This window comes from Cheilinus undulatus, linkage group 7 (assembly GCF_018320785.1).
Source record: "Cheilinus undulatus linkage group 7, ASM1832078v1, whole genome shotgun sequence".
In the NCBI taxonomy this organism is placed as follows: Eukaryota; Metazoa; Chordata; class Actinopteri; order Labriformes; family Labridae; genus Cheilinus; species Cheilinus undulatus.
The window spans coordinates 16,409,782-16,435,817 of NC_054871.1; the positions used below are offsets into that span (position 1 = coordinate 16,409,782).

Consider the following 26,036-nt stretch of genomic DNA (forward strand, 5'->3'; position numbering starts at 1 on the left):
CAAACACAGGATTTTTAAAACAGTACTCAATGATTATAAAACAGGAGATCTGATCAAATCAAAGCATGCATGGATATGATGGAAATATGTTAATTTCAAGAGAAAGTTGCAAGTTTACTTGTGAGGCGTTAAAGACGTTTGAGGCGTTTTTATTTCGGAGAAGTAGAAAATCTACCTTCAAAATAAAATCTCCGCAAAAAGATTTAGAAACAAAAAATAGAAAACACTGACCATCTATACCACGATTAGTAATACATTTATACCATTCTTCAGGGGTCCTTTACACTACAGTGGTAGTGTTAGCTATGCAGGTTTTATAAATATACAAGCTCTTAATGTTTTCTTTTTTTGAAATACACTGTATGGACAAAAGTATTCAGCTGCCTGACAATTACACAAACAGGGACTATTATAATACTTATTCAAATACATGCACTTTGAGGTAGTGCTTGATTTTATACACTTGTGGCGACAGGCCTTATTAAAACGCCTAATTTCCATAATCGACAGGTGTGACCAAATACTTTTGTCCATATAGTGCAACTTTTTTTTTGTGCTCTGTTTTGTGAATCCATCTGAGCGCAACGGGTCCTTGAAGACTAGGTCAGAAAAAATAAGCTAAGGAATGTAGTTCACACCTGTACAGGTGCAGACACACAGTCATGTGTCCACTGTGTGTCATAACGGGGACAGTAGCCTCCTGTCACTCACATACTTCTGTTTTACTGTTGCTCAGCCCCTTTCTCACACACCACTCTGGTGACTCACATGTTACAACTAACTTATAAAATGTTAACTATTTCATCTGGGGACATGAAAGGTTTCTCATGTTAGTAATAGGGTGTCAGGACCTCTCATACCTTGACACACCTTGCATTTCTTTCATATCTCTTTTCTCAGCTCTTTCTTGAGTCCAGCACATACAGCTGATTACTTTGGAGAGTTTTTAACAGTCAGAGTGGTCTTTGAGTTCAGGTACGTTCATCTAAATGCAATGAGCAAAAACCAGGTGTTCATGTTACAACTGACACAGGTGGAGATAGATGATACAGGTAAAAGTAGAGTAAAATCATAAAAACACCAAACCATAAATGATGAAATATACAAATAACTACAGGTTTACAATTCATAATGACATCAATGTGATTCACATTAACAGCAACTCAGTAAATGAGCTCATAACTAGGATCTCTCAGTACTTTTCCTTTTCAGAAAGTAAAACACATTTCAGACTTAATCTCTTCCAGAAGTTAAAAGGAAGTGACTTGCTTGCTTGTTGGAAACCTTCATGAATCAGTCTCCACAGGAATCTGGTGTTTGGCAAGATGGATAAAAGACTGATTGGTTAAGCGAAGCGAAGCTTAATTGGGGTCCAGAATCAGCACGTACCTTCAATGTCAGCTGATGAGTGTGCATGTCTCTGTGTCTTTGTGATTTTTTGGACACCTAGCAGCCCTTTGCTTCATGTCCAGACCGGCTCTACAAGCTCTCCTGGCCAAGGTTTTTCAAGTTTTCCATCAATGCTAATTGTTACTGCAGTGTGGTTACAAACTATGCTAATGTCTTCCTTAAGTATTTGTGTTTGGATGTGTCCACACCTCTACAAGAATCAGGGCATGCTCAATTATATAATCAAAGTCATTACAACCTTCGTCCGTGTAATGATGTGGCATTTGTTGATGATGACAGATCTAGGTTATTGTTAGTTTATTTATGTTGTTTGAAGAGAAATTGAATAAAAAGAGTTCAACAACACTTGACCCAATATTCAAACTAAGGTAACGCTCTGATTATTCAAGCCTGTGTGACTAAAAACAAAAATTAAATCAGCATTATGCAAAAATATTATGCACTTGACAGGATGGAAATCCTCAACAGTTTATTGTTATCTATGTGAAAACAATAACGAAACTGTCCTATCCAAGAGGACACAACACTTCAAATGTGTGTGCAAAGACCCCAAAATAACATTTTACATGCAACTTTACAGACACAAAGCTCTAAAGAGCAGGTTAGGTTAGGTTTTTAAGCATAAATCTAACATCACCTGTAAATCTGAATTCGGAATTTTATTTCAAAGATGTAGAAGAAAGCAAAATAGAAAATGGAAAGCTTAATGCAATACAAGATTATCAAACACTCGATTTAGTACTGATTTTTAGCAAGAAGAATAAGAACCGAAATACAAAACAGTCAACCCATGGCTGAATATTCAGGCATTAAAATTGTATTAAACACAATACAGCAGTCAGATATATAGTGAAAAGAATGTAAATTATCATAAAAAGGAAAAGAAATACAAAAAACACAAAAGAAAAGAAAAGAGAAGCACTGGACAGCAGAGATATTCCAAAGCACAGTACTGTAAGCTCAATGTAAACCAGTATAGAAAATAAAATAGACTAGTTAACACTTAGTCTAGCATAAGTTTTACTGAACAAATTTTCAGTAACATATTTTGTCTGTGTTTGATTTAAGCAGCAGAAAGCTGTCTTTGACATTGTTCGTTTTTATCTCTTCATCACACTATCTAAAAATGTTGTTATGAACTTATCTTTACGTGATAAAAAAAAACCATCACAACAACAGGGAGCAGGTGGATCTTGCAAGGACTGGAGAGACTCATCACATGGGCAAGGATTAGTTTCAAGCCCTCTAAGTCAAGGTCCATGGTGCTGAAGAGGGGGAAGGTGATTGACAAATTCTGTTTTTCAGTCTCAGGAACTGCAGTCCCATCCATCATGGAGCAACCAGTCAAGAGCTTGGGGAAGCTCTTTGACTCCACCCTGAAAGACACTGTTGCCATCCAGAAGTCGAGTGAAGAGCTTGGAGCTTGGCTCACCAAGGTGGACAAGTCCAGCCTGCCTGGTAGATATAAAGCCTGGAGCTACCAGCACTCTATCCTGCCCTGAGTCCTGTGGCCTCTCCTTGTCTATGCAGTCCCAATAACAACTGTAGAATCCCTCGAAAGGAAGATCAGCGGCTTTCTTCGGAAGAGGCTCGGAAAAGGCCCTGGCTGATGGTTGCTATCGTTGGCGCCATGAGCAGGTGCTCAAAGCAGTTGCTGAGAGCACAGCCTCAGCCATCAGGACTAGCAAACAACACCTTGCTCCAAAGATGGCAGTCCCCTCCATCAAGGCTGGAGAGAAACCTCGGGCATGGCCTCAGATAACAACAGGCCTCCTCCACACAGCCCCTGATTGACAGCTGCAGGTTGATCTGTTCCCCCAGCACATAACAACAACATCCCTCTGACCAGACATGATAACATCTGAGGCTTCAAAACACTTGATCATGCTGGAACTCACAGTGCCCTGGGAGGAGCGGATCGAGGAAGGCAATGAGAGAAAACACGCCAAGTACAAGGAACTGGTGGAGGAGTGCAGGGTCAGGGGCCGGAAGATGTTCTATGAGTCCATAGAAGTTGGTTGCAGAGGCTTTGCAGGACGCTTGCTCTGCAAAGTCTTTGGCCGGCTGGGCCTCACAGGGGCGGCCAAGAAAAAGACCATCAAATCTGCTACAGAAGCCACAGAGAGAGCCATGAGGTGGCTTTGGATTAAGAGGGCTGATCCATGGGTTGGGACTGGAACGCAAGTCAGGGCCTGATCAGCCCTGGCTGGGTCACCTGGGCGAGGGTGTGTGTTGCAAGACCCGAAACACCCACTGACCCCAGGATACAACACTGATGATGCATCCCAGTGCATCCAGGGGATGTTTCATAAAGAGTTGTATGTATAAGAAAATGTTAAATATTTCTTTACGTGCTGAAAAATGTATCTAATCTTGCCAAGAAAAGAGGAAAAATGGGTGGTCATTGAAAGTTTAGAGTTGAATGATGAAAGAGTCTTATGTAACTTTAAACAGCTTTAAAGTCAAAGCTGTCAAGAACTAAGCTAATGCAATGGTAATGTCAAGTACCAAAAATTACACTTTTCTACATGGCCACCTGAGGCTGGCTTCAAAAGTGAGTCAAGTCCCCCAGAAATTAATGATCAAAATAAAATATTTACTACGGACATGATGTGCCAAGTTGTATTATTCTAAAGGTAATTCCATTGACATGGAGACATGTTTCTGGAGAAAACGCTTCTATTGGTGTGATCTGACACCAACAAAACCTGCAGCAAAAGTTTCCATGACATGTGTCATCTTTGTGCTGTTGTCACAACATGTCTGCTAAAAGGTGACAACAACGTCACCGCTCAAGGCATGTCATTAATGCAAACTATACACTTCCTGCTGTTAACATGGATTGTGACAGACAGATGTTTTCTTGATGTCACACAAGAGTTTGAATATAAGTCACACAACAGTAACTACCAAAGGACCATTATTTAGTTCTACTCAACCATGTCATTAAAATCACTGTGAAATGAACACAGACGCTTCTCGACAGCCAACATGATAATGATGTCAAGTATTACTTAATAGATGACCAAAGCTAGATGGGGTAAATATTTTACATTTTGTTTTAGGCAAAAAAAAAAAAAAGTTCCAATCCTATTCATTTTTAAAAAGTTATTTCTTGTAATAGCTGAGCTTTTATCTTTCATTAAATTAGTGTAAATTAATAGTAAATAGAGTATTTCTCAGTGGAGCATCTTGAGCTGCGGAGTATACTGAAATGAATATTAATGGCACATGTTGGGATGTTTTCTGTGGAATGATATCAAAGTGCCTCTGTGATTTTTCAACATTATTTAAAGCAACAATATGTTGGAAATGGTTTGGTGTGCTTCAGCACCCTCCAAAGACCTCTGAGTGCAACTGCATTGTTGTAAAACACACAATGCTGTTATCTCCCCCTGATTGCCAGAGTGCATTTGTTTACAGACAGAGCATGGCCAAACTGCCAAAGATATTGTGAGAAGCCAAAAAGTCATGTTGACTGAAAAGATGCTGAAATATTTAGTGCAATTATGATTCTGCTTGTGTCTACAGCAAAGTGTTTGCATGTAGAATATGTACATAAGTATTCAAATTAGGGCTGCAACAATGAATCAATAAAAAGCAATAATTTAAAAAGTTGGCAGGGGTGCAGGTGCCAGAATGGATAATGTGTGCGCCCCATGTACGTGGGCGGCCCGGGTTCGAATCTGGCCTGAGGCCCTTCACCGCATGTCTCTCCCCGCTCCCTTCCCTGTTTCCGACTCTATCCACTGTCCTCTCCTCTATCAAATAAAGGCACAAAACACCCAAAAATAAACCTTTAAAAAAAAAGTTGGCAACAAATTTATGTGTCGATTCGTTGTGTTGCGCGATTACTGCGTCACCTGGCATGACACGGAGCTGTTTACGTCACACGGAGACAGTTGATGAACTTTACTTTGGCTTGGTTTAGTACTTCTCTGATTATAATCCGGGAATTAGCAGAAAAATGAAATAGATATATTCATCATCAACAGCGATCTAAAATAGGTCGTTGTCGTAAAAACTCAGGCGGAAGTTAAGTTTTGTTTCTGTTACGATACGAGACTGGATAAAAACAACTGCGCTGGACTGTCAGGCGTTCATGTAATCCATGATATTTGCCCAACTGTGTTCTAAATGTTCGCTAAAACATGAGAGAGGAGGAAAAGCTTGAGCTGCAGTCACATGGCTGTTGGGTGTGTGTGTCCGTGTATGTGTGACAGAGATCGTTTGTGAGTCCGTCCGTGAGTGCGGGTCGGTCTGACAACAAGCATGAACGAAGTAACGTTAGCTTGTTGAATACGTGAGTCATAAATGTTTATAAGTTATCATAATATCAATAACTTTAAGAGGCTGAGGCTGACCAAGGGATAAGATAATGGCAAGAGGACGTAATAAAAGCAGAATCCCACTAAAAGAGTCTGTCATTCAAATCATATCCTCAGGCTGTTGTTATCAGTATGATCTTAAAGTGTTTATTTATGTTTGTAAGGAGGGAGGCAAAGTAATAACATAGAAAATATCATTTTAATTTTAGAAAATAATAAATTAATTTCAAAATAATAATAAAATAACTTATTATATTTTTTGTGTTTATTCTGTGTAATGTTCAAATTATTTAATTTAACAAAACTCAAAAAATGTTTTGCTTTAGTTTTTAGAATAAAGACATTTAAACTCTAACATTATTTTGACAGCTTTGGAATATCCATGTTAAATTTTTAAATAAGGGACCCCGCCCCCCGGGAAACATCTGATTTATCGATTAACCGAGAAAATAATCATCCGATTTATCAATGATTGAAATCATCATTTGCCGCAGCCCTAATTCAATGGTTGCCATGATGTTTATAGTATGAGAGAAAGTGCAATTCTACTCAATGTTAGCTGAGATACACTATATGGACAAAAGTATTCGGTCGCGTGTCTATTCCACTAACAGGGACGGTAATGACATTTGCATCTACAACAGCCTCCACCCTTCTTGGAAGGCTTTCCACAAGATTTTGGAGTGTTTCTTTTTGGAATTTGTGCCCATTCATTCTGTAAAGCATTTATGAGGTCAGGCACTGATGATGGATGTGGCTCGCAATCTCTGCTCCAGTTCATCTCAAAGGTGCTCCATGGGTCGAGGTCAGGGCTCTGTGTAGGCAAGTCAAGTTTTTCCACATCAAACTCATCAATTCAAGTGTTTACACTCTTTGCTTTGTGCACTGGGGCACAGTCATGTTGGAATAGGAAAGCGCCATCCTAAAATTGTTGCCACAAAGTTGGAAGCATAGCTTTGTCCAAACCCAGACTCATCCATTTGACTGCCAAACTGAAAAGAGTGATTCGTCACTCTATAAAACACATTTCCACTGCTCCACAGTCCAGTGTCCACCGGCCCATCTGACACTTGGCATAGTCCTTGGTGAGAGTTAAACCAGTGGAAATCCAGAACTCTTTAGCTATGGAATCAACAGTGTTGGTGACTTTTATGCACCATGCGCCTAAACAGTCGTTAGCACAGCTCTTTGATTTTTATAAGGTTGTTTCTGAACATTTCCATGTTCTAATATCACTTGTAAGATAAAGATGAGATGTGGTCATTTCAAAAAGATTTGGGTGTCTGTGTTGGTGAAATAATTTCTCAGAAAACATATGTTAACTCTGAGCACTTGCTTTTATTTCAACAGAAAAATCAGTCATTGTGGTCAGGAGGTGGCCAGTTAACACATTTAGTCTGTAGAGTGTGAAGCAATAGTGTGAGACAAGCATAGGGGGATGATATATACCTAGGAAAGAAAATCGTTTTGTTTTCTAGGAAACAGAAAATTTCAGAAAAGAAATTAATCACTTTTATCAAGAACCTTTGGAAATCATTTTGTCCTATTGCCAATCACTATTGCTTCAGCCTCTTCAAAAAGGAAGAGTTTGAACCAGACCTAAACGCACTGTCCATTTCCACACACACTAAATATTTTGTTTGTTTTGTTTTTTGTTGTTGTCTTGTTTTGTTTTTTAGACATTATGTCATGTATGTAACTCCATGTCTCATACTTTTACAGCAGTAAAAGCATGAGTCCCACAGCGTCAGGCCTCTCACTTTTTGCTGGAGGCTTGATCATTAAACCATATTCATGTTTCGTCTGGTATCAGGCCTCCTAGACTTGTCTCAAAGTTGCAAAGAGGTGACGTATTGCCCCCTGACACTGCAACAAATAAACAATTTCTAGGAGACCGGCAGGTTTGGTTTGGTGTTCTAAAAAGTCACATGACTGGCTAACAGACATTTTGTCATTGAACTTGAAGCTGAGCAGAGTGGGTCAAACAGCCACCCACGGGCGTTTCTTGTTGTCACTGTAACAGTTTATGAATCACACAGAAAGTGTGGGATGAGGCAATGGTGCATTCCCTATTATGTGTGACTACTGTCATTGAAAACGATAGTATTAATCTCTAGTAACACCTCTGAAGTTAACAGCTGATTGCTTTTGATTTTTTGCAGATTTGTACATTTCCTTGACACTTTTAAATTGGCTGTTTTACTTATACTGATACAAAAGGTGATTATTCCTTTTTCATCAGTACCCTTTGACTTTGGAACAATCTACCTGAGGTGATAAGGAATACAGAAACAGACACTTCCTTTAAATCACTTCTTAAAACCTATAAATGCACTTAGTACATGTTATTTTAAGTGCTACGAAACAGCTCTTTTATGTGAACCGCTGTAGCTAGCTCAGAGTTTAGTGTGCTAAACCACGGCAAAATGGCAATGGACCAAACCGGACCACTTTGTGGAAACAGACCCTCCACTAGCGTTGCATGACACTGCTCATCCAGGCTTCAGACAGAGGCTTTTTTAATTCCTGCTGCTGCTTCTCAGTGAGTTTTTTTTTTTTATTTTTTACTTTTTTCCACTACTTTTGGAACACAAAAGCAGCTTAAGAATAAAGACTCCTCATTCTGAATCCTTGGAATTTTTCGGAAACAGCACAAATGCGGTCTTTTGGTAGTGTTTCTCTATGCAGAAATCACTTCCTGCCCCCATTGGGTGTTCATGACATCATCTGCAAAGAAGTTATTTTTGGCAACCCCCCAGCAACCCCTCCAGAGATGCAAATGCCCACTTTGGGAACCACTGCTCTATTAAAAAGTTATAATTATTATGATTAACCAGTAATAACTTAAATTAGAATTTTACCAGTGTTTGGTATTCATAAAAAGTAAGTTCATATGTTCAATAAATAAAGATGCAGTGATGCAGTTACCAAGTTTATCTGTTGTGTCCAATCAATTTCATGCTGGTATCTGGTATATATAGCTGCTGAATCAAAAAAAGTTTTTTTTTTTTTTTTTTTTTTTTTTTTTGTCCAAGGCAGTTGAAATGATCAGTTGGGACAAACTCTGAATTGATTTGGTGGTAGAACATGAGAGAAAAAGTTTGTAAGTCTTATGTCAAAAAAGTGATGAAAAAAGCAACAACATTGGCATCAGCCGATCAATATTGGCTCTAATTTTCACAGTCTCTATTAAAAAATAAGTCTCAATGTAAAATACGTTAATGTAAACAGTGTATTTACTACCAAAAAGCTCATTTGATGTTGGATTTATGACTCATCTTTTTAATTAATACTGACATGTACAACTGTACATGGTCGTTTGGTCCAGACTTTCAGACTTATTAGTTTAATCCAACAGGTAGGAAACCTCCCCTGGTCCATGATCTGGACCAAACAGCTGGACCTTGGTCCGACCAAAGGAGGTGGTCTCAGTCTGGACCAAACTGAACCATGGTTCATGCTCAGTGTGAACACATTATTCCGACAGGTTCAGACCTCCTTATCAACAACAGGAATTTAAGGTATGAAAACCAGAAAAAGGAAATTCAGCACTAAAACAAAACGAGCTGCAGAAGAGGAGAACAAATGCCTTATTGACATTTGGTCTGACAATGTTTTTAGGTACACGAAAAAAAAAAACGAACACCCGGAAACTTTCCAACTGTTTTTCTGGATTTAATTTCCATGGACTTTATCCTTCAGTGACAATCTGTAATGATCTTTTAAAAAGGATGATAATCTTCAACATATGATTATAAAACAATAAAGAACTAATGCACACAAACATGCTGAGAGAAGGAAATTACTGCAGTCTTCCCACTGTCTCACAGACCTGCTGCATTTGTTCAGTGACTGTGATCCTGTAGTTTGCTCCTGCAGCTCCTCCTAGCGGCAGCATAGATAACTTAAAAAACACCACATATTTTTGCGTCAGAGTGCGTCATATTTTCCCTCTCATCTTGAAACAGCCTAGGAGGCCCTCTTGGTTGAACACAGAAACACAAACATTACAGCTGCATGACTAATATTTATGAATGGGTCATAAGGTAGAGGCAACAAGAGTTGCCGGTTAGAGGAGGGTGACTGCTGCCTCGTCACTCCCTCCCTCTCTCTTTTACGCACTACTCACTGCACCAGCATGGTGTTGCACAACAGACACAAACACACGTGCAGTCACAGTGAATAAGGGGTCTCCCTGGGAGCCTGACTACTAAACCATGGGTTTTCTAAGATAAAGAAAGCCATGCCACTGGAGGTTTTCCACTGAACTGTAGCTGCAGCTCTAGGGCCTCCATGGTCCATTTAGTGTCTTGAAATTTTACTGCATTTTCTGAGTGAATAGGCAAGGTAATAGGCATGAATAGGCATGCAACGAAGTGGCTGTACCTCATTTTACAAATGAGAGACAGTGATAACAAGAATTTAAAATTTACAAATGCAACTCGAAGTGAACAGCTATTTCAACTCTAGTGCAGAGAAATATATATATATAATATTGCAGTTTTGCTGTTGTCAAATTACAAGTTACAGCCATCTTTATAAGTCACACAAGAAAACAATAACAGCACCTCACGTTTTAGATCATCAAATTTTAATGTCAGACGAAGATCACTTGAGTTAACACAAAAATATAGTTATAAACAATGATTTCATGTATTAAGGGGAAAAAATCCATCTAAACCATCCTGGCCCTGTATGAAAAAGTAACCCCCCTCCCATAAATAGAACTTGTCTGATAAAGTGAAGTAGGTTGAAAGAATTTTAAAGCAAAACATCATGAAAGAAATTCAAGAACAGATGAGAAACTGACATCTATCTGTCTGGAAAGGGTTACAAATCAATTTCCAAGGCTGTAAGAGTCAAGTGGACCATGGTGAGAGCTATTATCCACAAATAGGTAAAACTTGGAAAAGTGGTGAACCTTCCTAGAAGTAACTGGTCTAAAATTACTCCAAGAGTGCATTGACAAATTATCCAGGGGGTCAAAAAGAACCCAGAACAACATGTAGAAAAGACATGTAGGCCTCACTTGACTCAGTTAAGGTCAGTGTTCATGATTTGACAATAAGAAAAACCACTGCTGACTAAAAAGAACACAAAGGCCTGTCTCACATTTGCCAAAACATCTTGAATGATCCACAAGACTTTCGGGGAAAGATTTTGTGGACTGATGAGACAAAAGCTAATATGGTGGCGGTAGTGTGATGGTCTGGGGCTGCTTTGCTGCTTCAGGACCTTACTGACTTGCCATTATTGGTGAAACCATGAATTCTGTTCTCCTCCAGAAAATCCCGAAGGAGAATGTCCTGCCATCAGTTGGTGACCTCAAGCTCAAGCACTAGGATTATGCAGAAGGACAATGATCTGAAACACACAAGCAAGTTCACCTCTGAATGGCTTAAAAAAACAAAATGAAGGTTTTGGAGTGGCCAGTCAGAATCCAGACTTGAATCAGGTTGAGATACTGAGTAATGACCTCAAACAAGCCATTAATGCACAAAACCCCTCCAGTGTGGCTGAATTAAAATAATTCTGCAAAGAAGAATGGGCTAAAATCCCTCCACAGCAATGTGAAAGACTCATTGCCACTTGTCCCAAATGCCTGCTTGCAGTTGCTGCTGCCAAGAATGGCGCAACCAGTTTTCAAACTACTTTTCACAAAGGGCCAGGTAGGTTTGGTTGGCTTTTTCCTTAATTAATAAAATCATCATTTAAAAACTGCATTTTGTATTTACTTGTATCATCTTTGTCTAATATCAACATTTCTGAAACATTCAAGTGTGAAAAATGTACAAGAAAAAAAAATCAGGAAGGGGGCATATACTTTAAAAGAGCACTTTACTTCCCATATGAAAGGAAATTAGGAAAGATTCAATAATATTTCATGTTCTTGAATTTCCCTCAGGATGAATAAAGTATCTATCTATCTATCTATCTATCTATCTATCTATCTATCTATCTAAAAAGCTGGTACCACTAATGTCCTGAGTGGCACATAAAGACCAAAAAGAATATCTTCAAGAACCTATATAATAAAAAAAAAATTACAGTCTTATACTTTAGCCTATTGTCTTTATGTTCATACACATCTACTGCACTGTTTTTTTCTGAATACTGTTTATGTCTTAGTAAATAGTTGGATTTCAAAACTTGTCTCTGTATGGTTCGAACAATTGAAGCAGAAAAGAAATCACTTTTGCATAAACTGCAAAGGAAAACAAAGGTTTTTTGGTCAAGTGTTATGGTGTTGTTCACTTACCACCAGAATAACTACCTCAGTTTCCTTCAGCAGAAACGTAATTGTTTGGTCTCACAAAAGAAACAGGATAGATTAATTTCTTTAGTTCGTTTTTGGTCAGTTTCTTTACAGGACTTTCGTGCCATTTCACACGCAGTGACAGAGTTCTGGAGAGAAAAACTTTCCCCACAATGAATCATTAAAGACACAAAGGATTTTTTCCCTAAGAACAGGCGAGTATCCATGCATTTCCAGTATCTTCATGCAGACACTGAGCAGACAGCCACATGATATTCATAGAATAAACAACCTTCCGTGTGTAGAACCAAATGGATGTAATAAGCAGTTATTTTAACCCCATCTTTTTCCAGTTTATCCACATTAGATCTGCCCTCAATACTTAAACACTTCATCACAGATTCCAACCATTCAGTTACAGTAAGAAGCACGCAATCTACTTTTACTGTAAGGGATAAGTGGTACTAAATAGAGTTGGATATTTTTTCACTTTTGCCGCAAGTCTGGGTTTGGAGGTTGCTGGGTGAATGTTACCTATCCGACCGCATGTCAACTGTGAAGTTTGGTGGAAGAGGGATAATGGTATGGGGCTGTTTTTCAGGGTTTGGGCCAGGCCCATTACCTCCAGTGAAGGATAATCTTTCCGCTTCAGCATATCAAGATTTTTTTTTTTTTTTTTTTTGGACAAAGCTCTGTTCCAACTTTGTGGCAACAGTTTGGGGAAGGCCCTTTTCTATTCTAACGTGGCTGTGGCCCAGTGCACCAAGCAAGGACTATAACAACATGGTTTGAAGAGTTCAGTGTGAAAGAACTTAGCTGGCCTGTACAAAGCCCTGACATCAACCCCGTCGAACACCTTTTGGATAGACCAGGACAGAGATTGTGGGCCAGGCCTTCTTGTCTTACAACAGTGCCTGACCTCATCAATGCTACAGGATGAATGGGCACAAAATCCTAAGGAAACTCCAAAATCTTGTGGAAAGCCTGCCACAAAGTCAGCTGAGTAAAAAGGCCAAATACTTTTGTCCATATAGTGCATTTAAGACACTCAGAATAAATGAAATAAGATTAACTAAAGCTAGATAAGCACTGGGGTTAAAGCTCTACAAACTGACTTCTCGGTTGAAAATTTGGTGTCTCCACATTCTTGCCAAAACTTGTTGGAAAAAGAATTAAAGGAAAGAGGTTCAATCTTTCCAATTAAGGGTAATTAACCAGAAAAAGAAGTGACTATTACCATAGTGGTAAAGAGAAGAATGCAGAGAAAAGTATTTGCAGAGGTGAAGAACAAGGAGCACTGCCCAGTTTTGCACCTAAAAGCACCAGGCTGCAGAGAGAGGCTTTGACTTTGGAGCAGTTTGGTAGAAGACATGCCAACTCTCAAGAGGATAATCTTCTCCTATGGGTGTTGATCTTTAAACACATTTGTCTGCATCTGTTTGCTGCTTTTAAATACGGGGAGATCAACTGGCAGTCCTTTTGTATGCCAGGTTAAATTTTGTCGGACTATTCATTTAGCTTTCATTCAGAAAATCATGTTTATCACGCTAACTTCTTTTTGGTACAAATAAAGAGAGCTGATTTTTACAGAAAGTCTCCTTATTATAGTTCTGCCCAGATAATAACCCTGCACTGAAATCACAATCTTTAGTCCCCATGCTGCCAGTCAAGTAATTTTGGTTTGCAAACAAAACAAATAGCTGAAGCCAGTCCTTTATTCCTATATTAAAGTGAGAAGCAGCGAGTCACAAGAAGTCCAGGGAAAACTCTTGAAGAGGAAGTAACATTTTAAGCTTCTGCCATCAAATTTATTATAAAAAGATGTGTGATACTGGCAAGTCAAAAAAATCTAAGTCACTTGTAGCAGAGATGGCTTTGGAGAGTGAAAAAAAAAATTGGAAGCTTGAGGCAGCGGGTAGTCTTCCTGACTTCCAGTTAACCGTCTGCTTCGCTGAGCTGGAAGTGAAAACTTCTGAGTCAGAGCAGCAGAAATGTGTTAGCAAGACTGGACTTTCAGACATCCTCTCGTCACACTGTAATCAGCCACTGCTGTCATAATAGTGGAAGACTCTCAATTCCTTTACATAAGAGTGATGGTAATGTCAGAAGGAAAATCACAGTGTCAAAGCCCACCCAGAGGAAAATTACTGAACTGTACATGGTTTCCTTTTACAAACCAAGAGACTGGATGCTAACTCATCAGGCATGTCTGTCAAGGATTATGGAAAGATGAGCTTTGTGTGAAGAGTTACACAGGGGTGAACTGAAGGTCAAACACTGATATAAGCTGCATTTTAGATTAATTTATCAGGAATTATGGTTAAAAAAATAGCCAAAACAAATAGGTTTGTTACTTTAAAATGCAGATGGTGCATTAAGATGGACCAATATACAGCTGCCTTGGAGTGAAGCCAACTTTTATAGAGGTCACCCTGCTGAGAGAATAAGTGCAATCCATCATGCATGATGCAAAAAACATGAATGAGCAACAGAAAGGCAGCTTCCAGCAGCATTTCCCGCTGCATTCTGTAGCAGTCTGTAACATCCAGCGCTTTCATGGCAATGATGCCCAAATTGTGACTGCCACAGAAGCTCTGTTATGACAGCCACATAAAAAAATCAAGAATTTCCAGGCAAATCCATCTTGCCAATCTCCAGTCTGAAACAACTGGGCCAGGTCTGAAAATCGACATAACCAATCAGCGTCATATGAAGAGAATGAGGCTTCAGATGGGGTTTGGTGGTACTGGAAGCACTGTTCCCTCTAAGGTGGTTTACTGCGCAAATGTGCACTGCTCTCCACCTCTCTGCATAGAGGAGAAAAAAGTTGCACTCTCAAATATCCCCCAGCAAGTCATATTTCTTTCTCATGTGCGCTGTGATCAAAGGCGCATTAATGCACAGGTTAGCTGGTACTGATTTACACACAAAGGGAGATTTTTTCCCGAAGTAACTGCAATGTGGCCGAGTCTATTGGTGTTTCACTTGCGCATCTTTGCAAGGACACTTTTGGCTTCATGCCGTTCACACAGTGATGCAAACACAAACGCCACTCACAGACAGACAAACACAAGCTAATGTGTTGGTGGTGAAGACCTGATGCTTCTTTCTGCAGAGGAGAAAAGAGTTCAACACAGAGCTGAACTTTTCTCCTGCTTTAAAGCTCCTCTCAGACTATGGCGCATGTGTGTCAATGCTGTCTATGAATAACCGCTCTCTCTCTCTCTTCTTAGAGAGCTGCAGACTGTTAAAATGTTTTTATTAACATTGATTTCTATATTTTATAATGACGATACACCCTAATGATTAAACATCAGTATATGAGCTCATTTTCAAAACATTTGATACGTGCCACATTGCAGGACATATAGATGTTCTGTATATTGATAATAAACCAATCAAAAAATTCATAAAATCTCTTACATCCTAATAACTGATCAGCATGGCAGTGAGAAACAGAGGCAGACGGGAGCCAGGATGAGAAAAGTTCTACAGGAGTTAAAAGGACTTCAGCTGAAGAGAGTAAAGCTGCACATTTCTCTGATTTTATCATTTCATTTATTACAGTAATGAGAGTTAAATCAGCTGATTACATCTTTCCCACATGTTAACTTTATTCAACACATTCAAATAATCTATTGCTTTTATAAATAGTTATGTATAATTTTTTGTAACATTAAATGGATGTCTATTTTTTATGTAAACACATTGCTTTAAAGAATGAAGCTGACTAAAATGATCTACAATGAGACCAGGAAAGAGTTAATCTCCTATAATGGACTGATAACTAAGGATTTAAGCCCTGATGTTTATAACATTGTGACACATATCTCTGTAATGTGCTGTTTAATTTGTGCAGAAGTCCTTTAGGAGACTTTACTTTGATAAGGTTGATGGAGCATGAGACCAGAGCTTGTTTTTTGTTTCATCCCAGATGTTGAGGCTTTCTGCCTTTTTATATGAAACTGCAAACTTTGTTAATGTCTATTTTCACCTGAGGACAAGTGCTTGTAAGCTAGAATCACAGTTTTCTTTTACATTTCAAGGATTGTAAATCCTTGAAATGTAGACCTTGATTATAATGAGCAGGATTTCCAGACATCAAAATTGTGGCTAGCTAAAATTGAGAGTAGCTTGTGAATGAATGAATAGTGAAATTCATGACTTGAACAGTGATTATTAATCATTATAGTTATAGTCACTTGTAATGATATTTGCGGTTGGAGAAGTGACACCATGGTGCTGCCATGTGGATGTAGCGTACGTGTCAGATGTTGGCTGCAGTTAATGAAGTAGGTGTTCAGGGGAGTTGAATGTCTGCACAGGAGTTTTAAAAATTAGAGGGAACATTGACTGGAAGCCAATGGTGATGCCTGCCACTGGTGTAGCATTTAGCTTGGATGTTACTATAAAACAGGTGCAGTTTTATCAGAATTGGATCTCATTTCTTTATTAAATAAAGAGCAAAGAACAGCACTAAAACTATTCATGATGAAAAAGATGTTTTGGCTCCTCCGCCGACCTGCTTTGTTGGGGTAGATATGGGTGGGGTTAAGCTGTACTGTATAAGCTGGTGTACACAATGGCTGTCGCCAGTGTAGCGTCAAGCTTGGGCGAAGCTCAATTTTAATGGCAATCTATCAGTTTCATCAGTTAAAACAAGAGCAAAGAGCCACACACAAAGCTTCCCCCAGCAGAGAAGACCTTTTTTGCACTTCTCCCTTTTAACCATCAACAAGTGCCGCTGTCCATAAACCACAGCAGTGCTAGCCTGTGGGGCTCAGGTTACTACCAGAGCCTGCTTCCTCATTTCCCCTTGTCCCTCTGATTGGCCCATTATGCATGTGACTTACAGAACGTTCATCCATTTACCTTCCGCAAATTTTTTGAGAAGTCCTGACAGCCCAAACACTTTGAATGGGGGGTTTCCCAGATGAATGTGAAATATATCCTATGGAACAGATAGACGAAACAGTCTATCTGCTGTTTCAGGTTACAGAAAATTTTACTAGCTTTAGAATCTACTGGGGTTTTTTCCCACTGACAGCTGCAATAGATTGAAAGCAGAAATTAACCTCCAAAAACACATTCATATAATTCAAGCTTTAACTATGACATGTTGCACTGACTAATGGATGCAACTATTCGTAGAAAAAAAAGCCTAACCTGCAGATTACTTTCTGTCTGATTACTAATCCACTAATTAATGGCCTTGGCGAAATCCAATACCTTTTTTTAGCAGTTCCACACATCAGCTTATCTATGGTATGCACTCACATTTTAGTCACCTAAAGAAACGAGACATACCTAAACATGTAGGAGTGAGAAGTACTTTAAAATGGGTCTGTAATTTCAGGCTTTACTAAATGTGGCAACTCTATACCCTAAGACGTAATGGAGCATATGGTTCACATGAAAAACACTCACATAAACGCTCATGAGTCTGCAAACACCTCATTTACTGTAAGTCTCACGGTCCAGGCGGCCTATAGTTTTCACTAATTGTCCAAACTGCTTTTAAACCTGTGTAATATATAGCTGCTGTGCAATATTTACATAAGTTACCATGGGTTTAAAAGCTCTTCACTCTGAACTCTATGGCCCATGGAACATGCTGGCAGACGTAAATGTGTATTTATAAAGCAAACAGAGACATACTGGTGTTTATGAGTCATTAAAAAAGAGGAATAATGAGGTTATGAAGTTCAACATGACTTTCTTTTCTGTGTTTTAGTCAGATACAGTATGTTTAAATATGCAAAAAAAGGTAAAGATTTTTATTTTTACTAAATGTAGGTAGAAAAGGCAGAAAAGTGAGGTCAAATTTGTTTCTGTGTACACTTAGTTTAAGATGATATTTTTAGATTTAGAATATAGATGGAAGACAGGAGTGTTTTTGAATGCTGTAATGAGTCTCAATTTGTCAGAGCATATATATATATATATATATATATATATATACACTGATGAAAAAACAGTCACTCTCACATCATATAAAAATATCATTTTGTAAACAGTTATAGTATGAAGTAGGTTTCAGATATTGTCTTTTATTTTAGCTGTTAACCCTGTGAGGCCCTGCAATGTTATTTTTCTTAAACTAATTAATAAGTACCACTGTTATTCTAGCCCAGTGTAATACAGCAGAATGCTGACCTCTAGCTTTAACTTAATGGAGGTGTCAAAGAGCTGACCTGTAGTGTAACCTTATTATCCAACAACGTGAAGTGATCCAATGATTCATGATAAGACAGCACGGATACAAAATACTGTCCCAGGCACAGATATGCCTGCAAGGCTTCTCATATTTTTCTTTGAGGAATGTTATGATCTTATTTAGTCTATGAATTGTTGCTTTACTTTGATTAAATCAAGTTTTGACATAATACTATTGAAGCTGAGCCTCTATTACAGAAATCAAACATGCAAAGTCTTCTTTATGTTGCTTTGCCTCAGTTCATGTATCTTAATTGGTGTCCTATGATCAGCCGGTAAACCATAATGATAAGATAAATGACAGATTGTAGACAAAACTGCAGTTTTTCAGTCCCAAAACTTCATTTGTTGGAATACTGTTACATTACACAATAGGTTATTTGTTAATGTTTCTAGCAGTGCTAAAGGTAGTCTTTACTTCTTTAAAATGCCTCCAACCAAACTGTGGTGGATGGAAGAAAAATTCTGGTTAAAAAATATCCCAGAGACAAATCGCTATCTACTTTTCCAGCCAGTTAGATAGATAGCTAGATAGCTTACATTTGCTGTGGTTACATGAGCAATTTTTTCACGATTGGATTATCAACCAAAATTTTGTAATTAAGAAACTGCTGTCACTATACACTATCAGATCCCTTGTTTTTTCAACTCCTCCCTGAGCAAAAATATTGGACTGTTCTACTCTCTTGAGTCTGTATCTTATTTTATCTGCTGAACAATTCCGAGCTCTTTGAAAGTTTCGAGTAAAAAGGATGTCTCACCAAAAGATCAGTTTTGTCTTGCTCCTGCCATGTTTCTGTCCGTTCCAGAAATAATGAAGCCATTAGATGTCATGTCACGTTGGGGAGACATGTGTAATAAGACAGAAATTACCCCAAACAGGGAGAGGCGATCGGATCGAGTGTTTTCGAGGACACTGATCCGAACAACAATTGGCATAAACCATTCTTCTTGATTAGAATGAAACTTCTTTCTGAATGAGCAAGATCTAAGAACCAAATAAAGTGTTTATATGAAGCATTTCTATTCAGATCAGGCATTTATTTTGATTACAAGCAGCCTACTTAAACACAGATACTGTGTCCTGACTGCACACAACATTAACAAGCATCAGCAACAAGATCAGCTTGATTACGCTGATTCATATTGTAGTATCTGACATTTGCATTGAGAATAGCCAGGAACAAGTTAACAGATAGATACCAAGGCATAATGGGCACTGGACGTTATATTTCCTTGCTTATTTTACAGGGTGCAGATAGCTGTGCATTATTAATATCTATATCCATGTTGAAAATGTATTGTCTTCTGACTTGTGTCAACACAGACAAAACTATTCTGCTAAAAGCTGTCAAATGATTGTCAATACAAAGCCCCACATGTCCATTTCTCCCTTTTCAACATAAACACACTAGATGTCATTTCTTCACAAGGACAAACTGAAATTCACAGGCCAGAAAAGCAAATATTCAAGGGATCCAGTGTGGACAGCCAGCAATACTGTGCAATGCAACGCAATGTCTGATGCTTGCATGCTATTAGGATGCGGTTTTAGCTAGAAAAGTGTCTGGCAGCACAAACGTCTTTTTAGGATGCTTCCAACTGGCACTTCCTGTTACTAAGTTTTGAAAGTTGACTTCTGCTTTCCTCCGTTTCCTAAAGGTCTGGTTAAATAGCTCTTTGTTATTTTCCTTTATCCTAGAGAATGCAATCAAAAAAAGTGAAAACAACATTAAGAAATCTGGTCCTGATGTTAGCAGCAGCTGTTGACCTCGAAAAAGACGAGTCAGATCAAATTCTTCTCTGCCTTTGTTGACAAAGCTTATATCACAAATCCCGTCCTTTCATGATTTTGGTCTGTGAGGGAGAAGTGACATTGACGAGCATGCTACAGTTCGAAATGTTTTCCAACTAAGAGGAAAAAAAAACAGCTGACGTTGAGGCTGATTCCGAGTACAGGATGCTGAGCACTAAAAAAACACTGAACTACACTGATTTGTACTGAAAATTTGCCCTGGCAGCAAAAAAAGCCCGCAACGGACACAGGTACTAAATGGATAGCCAACTAGCTTCTAGGCAGACAGACAACCACAGATCGATAGATTTTCATTGTCCGTCTGATAAAATAGGGTAAAATCTTTTAATCTCCATTTTAAGTGACTTAGCTTGTATACAAACATGCCAGCTCTCAAGAGACACTGAGAATAACGATACCCCAACTGACATCATTATACAGTATGTGCCTGAATAAAAAGGTCCAGTAATCCTTTAAGCCAATAAATACAGGATGCAGACACTGGGGAGAAGGACAGAAGTCAAACACGATTGCATGACCTGTCCCAGAAAATATCTAGTGGGTGTGGAAAGCATTAACCCTTCTTATTTGTACGGCAGTGAATCAGCATCCGTCTAAAGGAAAGCCTACAGTGAGGAATGTGAGCAGAGACAAAGAAGTGAGCAGTGATTAAAGGACCTCATCTCTCGCTGCAGCTTGTGGAAACACACATAAATCCGTTAGTCTATCATGTATGCTGTTCTCAGAAACCTAAGTATATACGTTTATCACAAGAAAATATACATACTGGCACTCACAGTCCCCATTCAGCATGATAAACTATGGGAAAGCTGTCAGAGACAGAGAAGCAACCTCCTAGATATCATTTGAATACTGTGGGTGGTTGCTGTGAGTAATGAGTTACTTATTTCCACGGAAAAGTCTGAGGTGTTTCACTGCAAGTTCAGTTAGCACATCACCTTAATTCAGTTTCAATGCACTGCACTGTAAAAAATATATAGTTGTGAATCTAAAAGGAGACAATTTAAATTATAACTGCTTGTATATTTAATACTCTGTCCAAACTTTGCTTGCAATACTTTTGCATTTTTGATAACCACCCTATGATGTTACACATCATAGGGTGGCTCTCTATCACAGAAAGACGCAATATGCATTGCCTCCCTTTAATCAATAAAGCTACCATGGATGATCAGCACTATACCGACAGAACATTTCTTAGCCTATGACTAATATCAATTTTATCTGAGACTTTCTTTTTATGTTTTAATTCTTAAAGGTACATTTTTTTGCAGGTTTTATACCGTTATTTTAGAGAGTTCCTGCTCAATTATTTCCTTTATTATGGTCGGGGAAAGCATGTCAAAAAGGCATTCCTGCTGTTTTCATGATGATTTACAACCCTGTCCAAAAAAATGCCCCATTGTTGGGGATTCTGCTCATGGTTCTGATCTCCCTGTGGGAGTGTGTGCAGCCATATGACCAGCACACCAAACATGCCAGAAATCCACCCGACCAGTCAGCAGCAGCTGGGTGAGCCATGGTCAGCTGTCATGTCCTTATAAAGTCTTGGTGCTGCTGGGCGCTGCTACAGGAGTGACCAGCATCAGGTGAATGTCTGTGTGCTTGCCTTTATGAGTCTAAGTCTTTTTCCGTTAGTCCTGTTTGCCAGTAAAATGACTGGTGTTAAATTACCTGATCTGTCTCTAACTTTTTGCAAGAGGGTAAAGTCTAAGGCTCAGGGCATCAAACAGTCAGATCATCCTCTTCTTGCTGAATTTGAGCTCCTGATTTAGATTACCAAAGGCCAAATCCAACAGGACAAAAAATTCTCTCATCATTGAAGCCATTACATTACCATTACACCACTAAATTTAAAAATGATCAGATATGAAGCACTTCATTTCACTACAGATGTCTGGAGATGTCTTTTAATGATGGTTCTGCATTCAGTTGTCCTTTAATGTACATTTGAATTTAGGCATATTAGTGTTGTGTCTGAGTTTGTTTGAGTGATTCTTCTGTAGCTTGTTTTTGCCTAGCTGCAAAGCAAATTTCCCTTAGGGGACAATAAAGTTGAAGTTGACTGTAAATAAGGGATTCCTCTCTATTATCTCGAGTGCAAATAAAGGTTCTGTGAAGAAAGGCAATAGGCATTATATTTTAAACTGAACTACCATGTTACCACAGGTTAAAAATGTTGAGCATTTAGTCTTCCATGATGTAGAGGTGGCTTAGGTGTTTGACCTAGATATTTAAGAGCTTCCAACTTTGAAAATAATCTAGTAACTTTTAAAAACCTGTAAGGGTGCTTAAGATTTCAACTTATGTCCTTCACCTGTTTTTGTTGAAATGCATTTTTACAACCATCAAAAGATTTAAAATTCTCCTAAACAAAAAAATCCACTTCAAGAAGAGAGGAAAGGCTTCAAAATGCTGAAAACAATTAAGAAGCGCGTGACAAAGCATCACTAGACGCTCCCCACCCGTAGCTAGAGGTGTTTTGTGTTCTGTAATATTCCCATCATGTGTTCATTTTCGTGTGAAGCTCTATGCCTCCAAGAACTTTGAACACCAGACAAGATGATATTATTTAAGATCTCATCACAGGGATATAAAGCTTGTCTTTGAGTTAACTCTTTATGTTCTGTCGTGAAAAATGAACAGTAACAACACAGGCGCTCTTGTGTTGCTACTGAATAGAAGGGGGTTCTTGTCTTCACTCATCTTTCTTTCCCCTCCTCCTCTCGTCTTCTATCATTGTGTCTAGCAGGGCCTCTATCAAGTACAGGCTTCTAATTCCTGAAGAGAAATCCTCTTAGGATCTATGCTCTATTTCTGTTTGCTCTTTAGGCTCTTGTTTTGAAATCTCCATTACACCAAGCTCATTGGCTGGAAAAGACACACGCATGCACACAACTAAACACAGCGTCCAGCCGCAGATAGCTTTGTGAAGTGACCGAGTGAAGACCAGTGCAAGGTTAGCTACTGAGACGACTTCACTGTGACTGTGGAAGGTAAGGAAAACTAGACTGACCTCTTGTTTGTTGAACAAAATTATTCCAATATGGTTGAACTTGTGTAAGACTGGAAATTTAATCTGATTGGACAAAGAAAAGTCTGACATTGAAATATGGTCTGCATGATTTGCATTCCAGACCAATTTTCTGTCAGTCTCAAATGCCTTTTTTGTCTTTATTCTTAATCTAAATGTTTTCCTACACAATCTGCCATTATCCATCATAAAACTTTATATTAAGAAGTTTTCCAAATGTAGGTTAATCTAGTTGGATGCTTTCATGTAAGGCCTCTGCATTGAACAAGAAAAACGGTTTCTTTTGTGCTGGATTTAGTCATTAACTTATGTCTAATAGAAAGTCTATTTTTCAACTATCACTACCTCAAACATATATACAATTGAAACCTGTACCAGAATACTTCATTGGCTCATGCTAAAACTAATCAAGGTAAATCTCCACTTGTGGATTTGAGGGTTAGAGAGGTGACTGCACAGATCATCAAACCAGATCAGCGCTGTGACTTCACTCAGGAAGGGAGACTACGCTAATTGGGACATTGGGGAAAGGCCAGCAGATAGTGGCTCTGCAAACATCACACATGTACGTATCCACTGATCCACTCAGCGACAACACAAAGCTGAGTGGCACCCACACTAACAACAGCTTTAGCCTACATCTTATGTAAATGCACCAGACATTTCCTAATTCCCACTTTATTATGACAGTTTTTACATTTCTATTTATAGTGTCATGTTCTAGATGCCATTTCCACGTGTTCCTTCTGAAAACTCTAGCTAACAACAAGCTAGACACAGATCTGTAGCAGTTGTATAATCCTCTTAGGTTGCATTAATTTGATTAAATTTCATGGGACTCCCTCTGTATCCATTGTGTCCGTCACAGTGTGAAGATTTAAAATCTGAGGATATACAATCATGTGACTGTGAAAAATGAGAATCATCAAGTGTTACTAGCCTTTCCAAAGTAAAATATACATCTGAATAACCACAACATCATCACATTGGATGATGAGCCTCCTTTAACAGTTTACCTCCTTTGCATGCAGCTAACCAGAAAAAATGTCTGACAAAGTGATTGAACTGGAGGAGAATGCGACCCACACAGGTGAGTAGAAGCTGTGATTTTCTTACATCCTGGTGTCCTCTATTTGTGGTGTATTTAATGTTAGTTACTATGAAAAAAAACACATCATGACTTCAACAGAAATGGAAGCAAAAATAGCACAATAAAGCCCTGATACGAAGCATTTGGCTGCTAACAGACAACAGGCAGAACTAAGTAGGGTACAGATCCGTGGAGCTTTGGCAGTTTAACTGACCCTCTAATCTTCTTTGTCTTATGTAACAGCGGTGCAACTAGCGCACTTCTTAGAAAGCTGGGATGATGCCATAATCCCCAAATTAAAACAGGACACCATACTCATCTATGATTCATTGCTATAGATTGCCAATTCACAGAGCACCGAATAAGTCATTTTGCTTGAAATCCCACATTGCGTTACAGTTCTGCCTTTACACTAATGCTTGAAGACTGAATCCCTTTCACACTCTCTGATGATTTCCTAACTTTGTAGACACAAAGACACTTGCAACAACCATAAATATATCATAGAAATAATAAAGCACTTTTCTAACTCCAGTGTTTCTCAAGAGGTTCAATAACTGAATACAAAGTATCGTTTGTTATCTCCATAGGTCCTAAAGGTGTCATAAATGACTGGAGGAGGTTTAAGTTGGAAAGTATGGACCCAGAAAACTTGCCACCAGCAAAAAGAGAACTTCTGAGACAGATGTCATCCCCAGGCAGGCCAAAAGATGACTCCAGAGCAAACCTAAACCGCAAGGTACAACTCCAAAAAAACGCTGTAGGAGTGTTAAGCAGCAGCAACCACAAGCAATCTGTGAGTTTACACAGATTTACAGCTATGAAGAAAAAGACTGGAGTTCTGCCAGAGTTTCAGACATCATGGTAAAGTAGATTCATTCCCATGTAATAACAGGGACAAAAAACTCAGTCAGATAGCAGCTGCCTGCTAGCTGTAGCCAACTATAGCCTAAGGAACACAGAACACAACAGAAGAGGCTCACTTTACCACATGAATGCATCTACAGAAATAACCATAAAAATGATCCCATTCAACAGCCAACATAATCTGTAACTACTGTCTGAATATCATTTTCAGATGAGCGTCCAAGAGTATGAAATGCTGAAGGAGGACGATGCAGGATGCTTGAAGAAATACAGGAAGCGTTGCATGCAGGAAATGCATGATAAACTCAGCTTCGGGCCCAAGTTTGAAGGTGTTCATGACCTGGACAGTGGAGAGGCCTTCCTCGAAGTGATAGAGAAGGAGCATTACAGTACAGTAGTGGTTGTCCACATCTACAAAGATGGGGTTAAAGGCTGTGAGGAGCTCAACAACTGCCTTGACTGCTTGGCTACGGAGTACCCAACAGTAAAGTTCTGCAGGATTGATGCTGTTGCATCAGGGGCTGCAGAGCGCTTTTCGGACGAGGTTTTGCCTACACTGTTGGTTTACAAGGCCGGAGAACTTCTAGGGAACTTCCTGGCCTGTACGCAGCACCTAAACGAGGAGTTCTTTGCCACGGATGTGGAGGCGTTCCTCAACAGCTACGGCCTGCTGCCGGAGAAAGAGCTGCCTGGTATGGAGGATGAGGAAGAAAATGATGTAGAGTAACCAAAGGCTTGGCTGCAGGGGAAAGAAGAAAGCACTCTGTTGGGCAGGGAAGAGATCCTTGAAAGACAATTTGCAACAAAAGAAGGTTATTTCTTGAGCAAATAGAAAAAAACCCTAACATCTCCATTAGCTCTGAAGTGTTTAAGGTTTGTCTTCTAAAGGAGACTTTTTGTATCCAGTTGGTGGAGACCTCAATATCCCAGTTATGGATGCTGTAAGATATGGGTGGGGGCTACAGTATGGTATAAAGATGGGGTGTTGATTTATTAAGTAAATATCACAAATCACCTCA

At 39.0% G+C, this 26,036-nt stretch overlaps 1 protein-coding gene across 1 annotated transcript in view; it reads left to right on the forward strand.

Annotated features, from left to right (window-relative positions):
- ptgs2b (prostaglandin-endoperoxide synthase 2b) overlaps window positions 1-25,744 on the forward strand; it is a 40,615-nt gene extending 14,871 nt beyond the window's left edge. The window contains 4 exon segments of the mRNA XM_041790875.1: window positions 15,994-15,998; window positions 24,092-24,150; window positions 24,741-24,889; window positions 25,229-25,744. Coding sequence (XP_041646809.1) covers window positions 15,994-15,998; window positions 24,092-24,150; window positions 24,741-24,889; window positions 25,229-25,744 — 729 coding nt within the window.
- Window positions 25,745-26,036: the final 292 nt, after the last annotated feature.